This window comes from Entelurus aequoreus, linkage group LG08, assembly GCF_033978785.1.
Source record: "Entelurus aequoreus isolate RoL-2023_Sb linkage group LG08, RoL_Eaeq_v1.1, whole genome shotgun sequence".
Taxonomy (NCBI): domain Eukaryota; kingdom Metazoa; phylum Chordata; class Actinopteri; order Syngnathiformes; family Syngnathidae; genus Entelurus; species Entelurus aequoreus.
Genome location: NC_084738.1, coordinates 79,718,290 through 79,730,834, shown reverse-complemented (window position 1 = coordinate 79,730,834; position 12,545 = coordinate 79,718,290). Strand labels below are relative to the sequence as shown.

The 12,545-nt window shown below is 36.3% G+C and overlaps 1 protein-coding gene across 1 annotated transcript in view; it reads right to left on the bottom strand.

Annotated features, from left to right (window-relative positions):
• Positions 1 to 4,894: 4,894 nt before the first annotated feature.
• The window catches only part of LOC133656452 (RILP-like protein 1), a 57,324-nt gene continuing 49,673 nt past the window's right edge, over positions 4,895 to 12,545 (bottom strand). The window contains exon 5 of the mRNA XM_062057532.1: positions 4,895 to 5,063. Coding sequence (XP_061913516.1) covers positions 4,895 to 5,063 — 169 coding nt within the window. The remainder of the gene's footprint in view (positions 5,064 to 12,545) is intronic.

Genomic DNA, 12,545 nt, shown 5'->3' with positions numbered 1-12,545 from the left:
AATAATAACTCTCCAATGGCAATAATAACAACTCTTCAATGGCAATAATAACTCTCCAATGGCAATAATAACTCTTCAATGGCAATAATAACTCTCCAATGGCAATAATAACAACTCTTCAATGGCAATAATAATTCTCCAAAGGCAATAATAACTCTTCAATGGCAATAATAACTCTTCAATGGCAATAATAACAACTCTTCAATGGCAATAATAACTCTCCAATGGCAATAATAACTCTCCAATGGCAATAATAACTCTCCAATGGCAATAATAACAACTCTTCAATGGCAATAATAACTCTCCAATGGCAATAATAACTCTTCAATGGCAATAATAACTCTTCAATAGCAACAATAACTCTCCAATGGCAATAATAACTCTTCAATGGCAATAATAACTCTCCAATGGCAATAATAACTCTTCAATGGCAATAATAACTCTCCAATGGCAATAATAACTCTCCAATGGCAATAATAACAACTCTTCAATGGCAATAATAACTCTCCAATGGCAATAATAACTCTCCAATGGCAATAATAACAACTCTTCAATGGCAATAATAACTCTCCAATGGCAATAATAACTCTTCAATAGCAATAATAACAACTCTTCAATAGCAATAATAACAACTCTTCAATAGCAATAATAACAACTCTTCAATGGCAATAATAACTCTTCAATGGCAATAATAACTCTCCAATGGCAATAATAACAACTCTTCAATGGCAATAATAACTCTCCAATGGCAATAATAACAACTCTCCAATGGCAATAATAACTCTTCAATGGCAATAATAACTCTTCAATGGCAATAATAACTCTCCAATGGCAATAATAACAACTCTTCAATGGCAATAATAACTCTTCAATGGCAATAATAACTCTCCAATGGCAATAATAACAACTCTTTAATGGCAATAATAACTCTCCAACGGCAATAATAACTCTCCAATGGCAATAATAACAACTCTTCAATGGCAATAATAACTCTCCAATGGCAATAATAACTCTCCAATGGCAATAATAACTCTTCAATGGCAATAATAACTCTTCAATGGCAATAATAACTCTCCAATGGCAATAATAACAACTCTTTAATGGCAATAATAACTCTCCAATGGCAATAATAACTCTCCAATGGCAATAATAACTCTTCAATGGCAATAATAACTCTCCAATGGCAATAATAACTCTCCAATGGCAATAATAACTCTTCAATTGCAATGATAACTCTTCAATGGCAATAATAACTCTTCAATGGCAATAATAACTCTCCAATGGCAATAATAACTCTCCAATGGCAATAATAACTCTTCAATGGCAATAATAACTCTCCAATGGCAATAATAACTCTTCAATTGCAATGATAACTCTTCAATGGCAATAATAACTCTTCAATGGCAATAATAACTCTCCAATGGCAATAATAACTCTCCAATGGCAATAATAACTCTTCAATGGCAATAATAACTCTCCAATGGCAATAATAACTCTTCAATTGCAATGATAACTCTTCAATGGCAATAATAACTCTTCAATTGCAATAATAACTCTTCAATTGCAATAATAACTCTCCAATGGCAATAATAACTGTCCAATGGCAATAATAACTCTTCAATTGCAATAATAACTCTCCAATGGCAATAATAACTCTCCAATGGCAATAATAACTCTCCAATGGCAATAATAACTCTTCTGCTGCAATGCCACATGTGACCAGCAGATGGCGACAGACCTCACTGTAACATCCTCCATGCGTCCAGGGCCCACCCACACTGACTCTTGCCCAACACTCCCACTGCTGTGTCATGTGACCTTTTGTGCTGACGGAGCATTTCTGGCAGAGGGACTTTGACACTTTTGTGTGCATGAAGATGTACGACAATCACGTTTTAAACTCCGGTGCACACAAATGGAGGAGCAAAAGTCTAGTCTGTTGCCAGAAATGCAGGCTAAGAATTGGTGGGGATTGTGGGGGAATCTTAGTCTTACCCAGTATCTGAGCGGGGGGGTCTTAGTCTTACCCAGTATCTGAGCGGGGGGGTCTTAGTCTTACCCAGTATCTGAGCTGGTTCCAGTGGCTTCACAAGTATGTGCTGATGCGACAACTTTTGTGAGGTTGTGCAGTTTCCTCCAAGCTAGCTCAGGAAGCTGGCAAGGTGCTTGGCCAATGTTTCTCCTGACTAGAAAGACTTCCTGTTTTTTTCTGGCTGGGTGGGGGCAGAGTGAAGCCCCCGCGGTCGAATACAGTCTGTTCATGTTCAGGCCCTCCGGGATTTTGATGTTTTTTTGTGTGTGTGTGATAGTTGCACCCAAGAATGCCTGAATTTCCAAAAAGTTGCGGAAAAAATGGCAATGTTTTGAGGTAGTTTTTTCCCCCCAATAACCCTGAGTCAACTTGTGATTTGGTATGGTATGGCATAGGGTTGTCCCAATACCAATATTTTGGTACCGGTACCCAACAAACGTACATAAGTCTTTTAATGAAGGCAACACATGACGTAAGTGTTTATTTTAGCTATATTAGCCTACTATCAAAATGACTTTAAAAGTCTTATATAAGTGTTATAATGAAGACAACACATGGTGTAAGTGTCTATATTAGCTATATTAGCCTACTATCAAAATGACTTTAAAAGTCTTATATAAGTGTTATAATGAAGACAACACATGATGTAAGTGTCTATATTAGCCTACTATCAAAATGACTTTAAAAGTCTTATATAAGTGTTATAATGAAGACAACACATGATGTAAGTGTCTATATTAGCCTACTATCAAAATGACTTTAAAAGTCTTATATAAGTGTTATAATGAAGACAACACATGATGTAAGTGTCTATATTAGCTATATTAGCCTACTATCAAAATGACTTTAAAAGCCTTATATAAGTGTTATAATGAAGACAACACATGATGTAAGTGTCTATATTAGCTATATTAGCCTACTATCAAAATGACTTTGAAAGTCTTATATAAGTGTTATAATGAAGACAACACATGATGTAAGTGTCTATATTAGCTATATTAGCCTACTATCAAAATGACTTTGAAAGTCTTATATAAGTGTTATAATGAAGACAACACATGATGTAAGTGTCTATATTAGCTATATTAGCCTACTATCAAAATGACTTTAAAAGTCTTATATAAGTGTTATAATGAAGACAACACATGATGTAAGTGTCTATATTAGCTATATTAGCCTACTATCAAAATGACTTTAAAAGTCTTATATAAGTGTTATAATGAAGACAACACATGATGTAAGTGTCTATATTAGCTATATTAGCCTACTATCAAAATGACTTTAAAAGTCTTATATAAGTGTTATAATGAAGACAACACATGATGTAAGTGTCTATATTAGCTATATTAGCCTACTATCAAAATGACTTTGAAAGTCTTATATAAGTGTTATAATGAAAACAACGCATGATGTAAGTGTCTATATTAGCTATATTAGCCTACTATCAAAATGACTCTAAAAGTCTTATATAAGTGTTATAATGAAGACAACACGTGATGAAAGTGTCTATATTAGTTATATTAGCCTAATATAGCCTAAAATAAAGATAATATTAATTCATGAATTAATAATGTGAAAGAATCCAACAACAATAATACATATTGTAAATGTGTAACTGAACATTAATATTTTCATACAGGAATAATTTTTGACACACTAACTTATGCAGTTACACAATCATATTATTATTATTATTATTATTATTATATTTCTATTTTTACAGGGGAAAAACAACAGTAAAATTTAATTTAAAAAAAGAGCATAAAATGGGAATGTCTTGATCTAATATATAGAAGCTGTCAAAATAGAAATAAAATACAATTAAAATATCGACAAAGTTAAGTTAGTTAATCAAAAAATAAAAATAATACTAATTCATGAATTAATAATGTAAAACAAATCCAACAACAATAATTAACATTGTTAAATGTGTAACTGAACATTAATATTTTCATTCAGGCATCATTTTTGACACACTAACTTATGCAGTTACACAATCATATTATTATTATTATTATATTTTTGCTTTTACAGGGGGAAAACAATAGTAACAATTTAATAAAAAAGAGCATAAAATGGGAATGTAATGAGAAAATGCTGAAAATGTCAAACTAATAATTCATATTATTTTACCTAATCACCAATAACATAAAAGTGTGTCTTTAAATATACATAATGTCTGTTTTAAAAGGTTTTTTTTTAAATTAAAAATATAAAATTGGCCACCGCATACTTGACTTTTCAGCATGCAACCTTGGTGTAATAAGTTTGGACAGAGTACAAATAAAATTAAATAAAATTAAAATATTGAAAAAGTTAAGTTAGTTATTCAAAAAATAAAAATAATACTAATTCATGAATTAATAATGTAAAAAAAAAAATCCAACAACAATAATAAACATTGTTAAATGTGTAACTGAACATTAATATTTTCATACAGGCATCATTTTTGACACACTAACTTATGCAGTTACACAATCATATTATTATTATTATTATTATTTTTATATTTCTATTTTTACAGGGGGGAAATTGTAAGAAAAGGAGCAACAAAACATTTAATGTAATGAGACAAAGCTGAAATGTTCTAGCTAATAATTAGTAATTATTCACCTATAATGAAAAGCTGACACAAAGTTTTGTCTTTAAATATTCATAACATTTGTTTTAGCATTTATTTATTTTTTAATAAAAAATATCACAATAGCCCGTGCATACTTGGACTTGGTGGGGAAGGTTTGCTCCAATTAATGGAGGTATAATTAGAGAAACGGAGGTTCAAACGTTGAATTTTCTCCAAAATGTTGGAAATCATAATTTTTAGAAAGACATATTTTTACGTTCACGACATTTCACTACGGATTACAACCACCTGGAGTCCTCGGTTGGCCTTTGAAAGCCGTCGAAAGAAGACGACGGCGAACGGTGCAAGAAGTCTTCATTCTTGGCGTACAAATTGAGAAAGCGCCACTTCCCGTCACGGGTCACGCTGACTGGTGTCACGGTCCCAGGGAGGTGAACGAGGGCGTCACTTTAGGAGGAACCATGAATCACAACTTCAATCAAGTGATTTACCAGATTTACACGTCATTGGAGAACTGCTTTCAATGTGTTTGTGACTATTTTGCATTCGGGAAGTGCTTCAAAATGATGTTCTGTACCGCCCTTTGAGGAAGGAAAACAAAACATTCTGTAATAAATCTGCACCCCCCCCCCCCCCCCCCCACTCTCTGCTGCCACCATAGTCTAAAACAGGGGTCACCAACGCGGTGCCCGCGGGCACCAGGTAGCCCGTAAGGACCAGATGAGTAGCCCGCTGGCCTGTTCTAAAAATAGCTCAAATAGCAGCACTTACCAGTGAGCTGCCTCTATTTTTTAAATTGTATTTATTTACTAGCAAGCTGGTCTCGCTTTGCCCGACATTTTTAATTCTAAGAGAGACAAAACTCAAATAGAATTTGAAAATCCGAGAAAATATTTTAAAGACTTGGTCTTCACTTGTTTAAATAAATTCATAAATTGTTTTACTTTGCTTCTTATAACTTTCAGAAAGACAATTTTAGAGGAAAACTACAACCTTAAAAATGATTTTAGGATTTTTAAACACATATACCTTTTTACCTTTTAAATTCCTTCCTCTTCTTTCCTGACAATTTAAATCAATGTTCAAGTATTTTTTTAAATTTTTTATTGTAAAGAATATTAAATACATTTTAATTTAATTCTTCATTTTAGCTTCTGTTTTTTCGACGAAGAATATTTGTGAAATATTTCTTCAAACTTATTATGATTAAAATTAAAAAAAAATATTCTGGCAAATCTAGAAAATCTGTAGAATCAAATTTAAATCTTATTTCAAAGTCTTTTGAATTTCTTTTAAAATTTTTGTTCTGGAAAATCTAGAAGAAATAATGATTTGTCTTTGTTAGAAATATAGCTTGGTCCAATTTGTTATATATTCTAACAAAGTGTAGATTGGATTTTAACCTATTTAAAACATGTCATCAAAATTCTAAAATTAATCTTAATCAGGAAAAATTACTAAAAAAAATTCCATAAATTCTTTTTTTTAATTTTTTCAAAAAGATTCGAATTAGCTAGTTTTTCTCTTCTTTTTTTCGGTTGAATTTTGAATTTTAAAGAGTAGAAAATGAAGATAAACTATGTTTCAAAATTTAATTGTCATTTTTTTTGTGTTTTCTCCTCTTTTAAACCGTTCAATTAAGTGTAAATATCATTAATTATTAATAATAACATAGAGTTAAAGGTAAATTGAGCAAATTGGCTATTTCTGGCAATTTATTTAAGTGTGTATCAAACTGGTAGCCCTTCGCATTAATCAGTACCCAAGAAGTAGCTCTTGGATTCAAAAAGGTTGGTGACCCCTGGTCTAAAACATGTTTATAAGTACACCTCTGCATAACATTGTATCCTTATCAACATCACAATCAGCTTTATTGGCCAAGTACAAAACCCACGTAGTCACGTTGTGTAAAAGGTAAATAAAAAGAGAATACAACAAATCCTTTTCAACTTATATTCAATTGAATAGACTGCAAAGAACCAGGGGCCGTACTTATCAAGCTTCTTAGAATTACTCCTAAGAAGTCTGCTAAGAGTTGACTTAAGAGTAAATAAATTCTTCGCTGAAAGCTGCACTTAAAAGTTAGTTATCAAGCGTCTTACTCACACTTTCAGCGAAGTGTAGGACTGAATCTTAAGTGTCACACTCAGAGCTGAATTACGACATTACTATGTGCCGTAAACGCAATTTTAGGTGACGTCATTTCTGTGTCCATAGAAATGACCAATCACGGAAGGGAATCCGTTGTCTAAGAATAAAGAAATATCTTGGAAATATTTAAGTGGACAATGGGAGTGTATATTTTGACAATAAACTACAAAATAATACAAAACAAACTAGTCCCCGCCGGCACTCACGCTACCGCTCCCTCTCTTCTCTCGCCCACACACTCACTGACGTCACTCACCTCACGGCCACACACATACGCTACTGTCATAACATTTTCTTTCCAATTCATTAATTAGGCAACTAATTTGAAACTGGTGTGGGTGGCTCTATATATACTAGCCCACTGCAGACACATGCAGAAATCAACAAGGAATCGAAAAGTATTAAATCTGTGACAAAAATAATATCCGCTCTGTCTAAACGATACCGTTTGATCAGCTGCTCGTCATAAAAAAAACCCAACATTGTTCCGTTCCCTGAACGTTCGCGCACGTCTCTCTCGCCTCAGTGCCATCCCCTGCTGGCAACTCCTAACCACTTAAGACACCTCTGAAGGTCTCTTAAATATCGTGGAGAGTAGGAGTGATTCTTAGACTTAAGAACGTTGATAAAAAGCTTTTATTCTTAAGTTTGAGAGTAGGACTACATTTCGCAAATTCTCAGGACTTAAGTGTAAAATGGCACTCTAAGAAGCTTGATAAGTACGGCCCCAGATATTTAACGTTAGAACTGGTAAACGTTGTTATTTTTTGCAAATATTAGCTCATTTGGAATGTGATGCCTGCCACATGTTTGAAAAAAGCTGGCACAAGTGGCAAAAAAGAGTGAGAAAGTATGAGGAATGCTCGTCAAAGACTTATTTGGAACATCCCACAGGGGAACAGGCTCATTGGGAACAGGTGGGTGCCATGATTGGGTATAAAAGCAGCTTCCGTGAAATGCTCAGTCGTTCACAAACAAGGACGGGGTCGAGGGTCACCACTTTGTCAACAAATGCCTGAGCAAATTGTTCAAGAACAACATTTCTCAACAAGGAATTTAGGGATTTCACCATCTACGCTCCGTAATATCATCAAAAGGTTCAGAGAATCTGGAGAAATCACTGCACCTAAGCGATGATATTACGCACCTTGGACCCCTCAGGCGGTACGGCATCAAAAAGCCACATCAGTGTGTAAAGGATATCACCACATGGGCTCAGGAACACTTCAGAAAACCACTGTCAGTAACTACAGTTGGTCGCTACATCTGTAAGTGCAAGTTAAAACTTTATCACGCAAAGCCAACGCCATTTATCAACAACACCCAGAAACGCCGCCGGCTTCGCGGAGTGTTCTGTGGTCTGACGAGTCCACATTTCAAATTGTTTTTGGACTGGTTTTGGGTTTTGTATAAAAATGGCCATTATTATTATTTGGAACATCCCACAGGTGAACAGGCTCATTGGGAACAGGTGGGTGCCATGATTGGGTATAAAAGCAGCTTCCATGAAATGCTCAGTCATTCACAAACAAGGACGGGGTCGAGGGTCACCACTTTGTCAACAAATGCCTGAGCAAATTGTTTAACAACAACATTTCTCAACCAGCTGTTGCAAGGAATTTAGGGATTTCACCATCTACGCTCCGTAATATCATCAAAAGGTTCAGAGAATCTAGAAAAATCGATCCTTCAGGCGCTACTGCATCAATAAGCGACATCAGTGTGTAAAGGATATCACCACATGGGCTCAGGACCACTTCAGAAACCCACTGTCAGTAACTACAGTTGGTCGCTACATCTGTAAGAGCAAGTTAAAACTCTACCATGCAAAGCCAAAGCCATTTATCAACAACACCCAGAAACGCCGCCCGAGCTAATCTAAGATGGACTGACGCAAAGTGGAAAAGTGTTCTGTGGTCTGACGAGTCCACATTTCAAATTGTTTTTAGAAACTGTGGACGTCGTGTCCTCCGGACCAAAGAGGAAAAGAACCATCCGGATTGTTCTAGGGTGAAAGTGTAAAAGGCAGCATGTGTGATGGTATGGGGGTGTATTAGTGGCCAAGACATGGGTAACTTACACATCTGTGAAGGCACCATTAATGCTGAAAGGTACATACAGCTTTTGGAGCAACATTTGTTGTTATCATGGACGCCCCTGCTTATTTCAGCAAGACGATGCCAAGCCAGGTGTTACAACAGCGTGGCTTCATAGTAAAAGAGTGCAGGTACTAGACTGGCCTGCCTGTAGTCCAGACATTGAAAATATATAAGTTGAAAAGGATTTGTTGTATTCTCTTTTTATTTACCATTTACACAACGTGACAACTTCACTGCTTTTGGGGCTTTTGTACAGTGAGTATGTTTTGTACTCGTGCCAGCAACTTGAGGGTTGCAGGTTGCACGGCGCCAACGAGAGAAAACCCTGATCAGGTGCAGGTGCAACATTGCCACACCCGATCGAGCAGCAAACAGAAATAATCCGAACCTTTCTGCGGAGCTAACTAGATGCTATCGGCAAACTCTGGCGTGGTTTAGTCCTTCTAATGCTTTTGGAAAGGGCAACAGGTTTAAAAAGAACAAAAAAACAAAACAAAAGCAGCTGCTGTCAGCAGAAGGCAGGATGCCAGGCCAGGAAGGACGTCCTTCCTCTCTCCTTTTCTACGTCTCATCAAAACCATCGGAAACATCAAATCACTGCAGTTTTTCTTAAAGAACAACACCAGCCGCCAGCTCCTCCCTCGCCAAACACGTTACCACGGCAGCAAAAGTGCTCAACTTTACCCACGCGGGGTGTCGATACGGGAACACGTCGCCCCCAGTCGGTGTGGAGTGTGCAGTACACGGTTAGAGTGTCCGCCCTGAGATGGGTAGGTTGTGAGTTCAAACCCCGGCCAAGTCATACCAAAGACTATAAAAATGGGAGCCATTACCTCCCTGCTTGGCACTCAGCATCAAGGCTTGGAATTGGGGGTTAAATCACCAAAAATGGTTCCCGGGCGCGGCCACCGCTGCTGCTCACTGCTCCCCTCTCCTCCCAGGGGGTGAACAAGGGGATGGGTCAAATGCAGAGGACAATTTTCACCACACCTAGTGTGTGTGTGACTATCATTGCTACTTGAACTTTTACTTTTTAACTAAAAGGCTGCAAAAGATTGCAAAAATGCTGCTTAAAGGCTTCTGAAAGGATGCAAAAATGTTGTTAAAAGGATGCAAAAATGCTGCTAAAAGGATGCAAAAACGTTGTTAAAAGGATGCAAAAATGCTGCACTAAGGCTGCTTAAAGGCTGCAAAAAGGTTGTTAAAATGCTGCTAAAAGGATGCAAAAAGGTGCTAAAAGGATGCAAAAAGGCTGCTAAAAGGCTGCAAAAATGCTGCTGAAAGGATGCAAAAACGTTGTTAAAAGGATGAAAAAATGCTGCACTAAGGCTGCTTAAAGGCTGCAAAAAGGTTGTTAAAATGCTGCTAAAAGGATGCAAAAAGGCTGCTAAAAGGATGCAAAAAGGCTGCTAAAAGGCTGCAAAAATGCGGCTGAAAGGCTGCTAAAAGGATGCCAAAATCCTGCTAAAAGGATATATAAAGGTTGTTCAAAGGCTGCAAAAATGCTGTTAAAAGGCTGCTAAAAGGATGCCAAAATCCTGCTAAAAGGATATATAAAGGTTGTTCAAAGGATGCAAAAATGCTGCTAAAAGGATGCAAAAACGTTGTTAAAAGGATGCAAAAATGCTGCACTAAGGCTGCTTAAAGGCTGCAAAAAGGTTGTTAAAATGCTGCTAAAAGGATGCAAAAAGGCTGCTAAAAGGATGTAAAAAGGCTGCTAAAAGGCTGCAAAAATGCTGCTGAAAGGCTGCTAAAAAGATGCCAAAATCCTGCTAAAAGGATATATAAAGGTTGTTCAAAGGCTGCAAAAATGCTGTTAAAAGGCTGCTAAAAGGATGCCAAAATCCTGCTAAAAGGATATATAAAGGTTGTTCAAAGGCTGCAAAAATGCTGCTGAAAGGCTGCTAAAAGGATGCCAAAATCCTGCTAAAAGGATATATAAAGGTTGTTCAAAGGATGCAAAAATGCTGCTAAAAGGATGCAAAAACGTTGTTAAAAGGATGCAAAAACATTGTTAAAAGGATGCAAAAATGCTGCTTAAAGGCTTCTGAAAGGATGCAAAAATGTTGTTAAAAGGATGCAAAAATGCTGCTAAAAGGATGCAAAAATGCTGCACTAAGGCTGCTTAAAGGCTGCAAAAAGGTTGTTAAAATGCTGCTAAAAGGATGCAAAAGGGCTGCTAAAAGGATGCAAAAAGGCTGCTAAAAGGCTGCAAAAATGCTGCTGAAAGGATGCAAAAACGTTGTTAAAAGGATGCAAAAATGCTGCACTAAGGCTGCTTAAAGGATGCAAAAAGGTTGTTAAAATGCTGCTAAAAGGATGCGAAAAGGCTGCTAAAAGGATGCAAAAAGGCTGCTAAAAGGCTGCAAAAATGCTGCTGAAAGGCTGCTAAAAAGATGCCAAAATCCTGCTAAAAGGATATATAAAGGTTGTTCAAAGGCTGCAAAAATGCTGCTAAAAGGATGCAAAAACGTTGTTAAAAGGATGCAAAAATGCTGCTTAAAGGCTTCTGAAAGGATGCAAACATGTTGTTAAAAGGATGCAAAAATGCTGCTAAAAGGATGCAAAAACGTTGTTAAAAGGATGCAAAAATGCTGCACTAAGGCTGCTTAAAGGCTGCAAAAAGGTTGTTAAAATGCTGCTAAAAGGATGCAAAAGGGCTGCTAAAAGGATGCAAAAAGGCTGCTAAAAGGCTGCAAAAATGCTGCTGAAAGGATGCAAAAACGTTGTTAAAAGGATGCAAAAATGCTGCACTAAGGCTGCTTAAAGGCTGCAAAAAGGTTGTTAAAATGCTGCTAAAAGGATGCAAAAAGGCTGCTAAAAGGATGCAAAAAGGCTGCTAAAAGGCTGCAAAAATGCGGCTGAAAGGCTGCTAAAAGGATGCCAAAATCCTGCTAAAAGGATATATAAAGGTTGTTCAAAGGCTGCAAAAATGCTGCTAAAAGGATGCAAAAACGTTGTTAAAAGGATGCAAAAATGCTGCTTAAAGGCTTCTGAAAGGATGCAAAAATGTTGTTAAAAGGATGCAAAAATGCTGCTAAAAGGATGCAAAAACGTTGTTAAAAGGATGCAAAAATGCTGCACTAAGGCTGCTTAAAGGCTGCAAAAAGGTTGTTAAAATGCTGCTAAAAGGATGCAAAAAGGCTGCTAAAAGGATGCAAAAAGGCTGCTAAAAGGCTGCAAAAATGCGGCTGAAAGGCTGCTAAAAGGATGCCAAAATCCTGCTAAAAGGATATATAAAGGTTGTTCAAAGGATGCAAAAATGCTGCTAAAAGGATGCAAAAACGTTGTTAAAAGGATGCAAAAACATTGTTAAAAGGATGCAAAAATGCTGCTTAAAGGCTTCTGAAAGGATGCAAAAATGTTGTTAAAAGGATGCAAAAATGCTGCTAAAAGGATGCAAAAACGTTGGTAAAAGGATGCAAAAATGCTGCTTAAAGGATGCAAAAAGGTTGTTAAAAGGATGCAAAAATGCTGCAAAAACGTTGTTAAAATGCTGCTAAAAGGATACAAAAAGGCTGCTAAAAAGCTGCAAAAATGCTGCTGAAAGGCTGATAAAAGGATGCCAAAATCCTGCTAAAAGGATATATAAAGATTGTTAAAAGGATGCAAAAATGCTGTTAAAAGGATGCCATAATACTGCAAAAGGATGTAAAAATGTTGTTAAAAGGATGCAAAA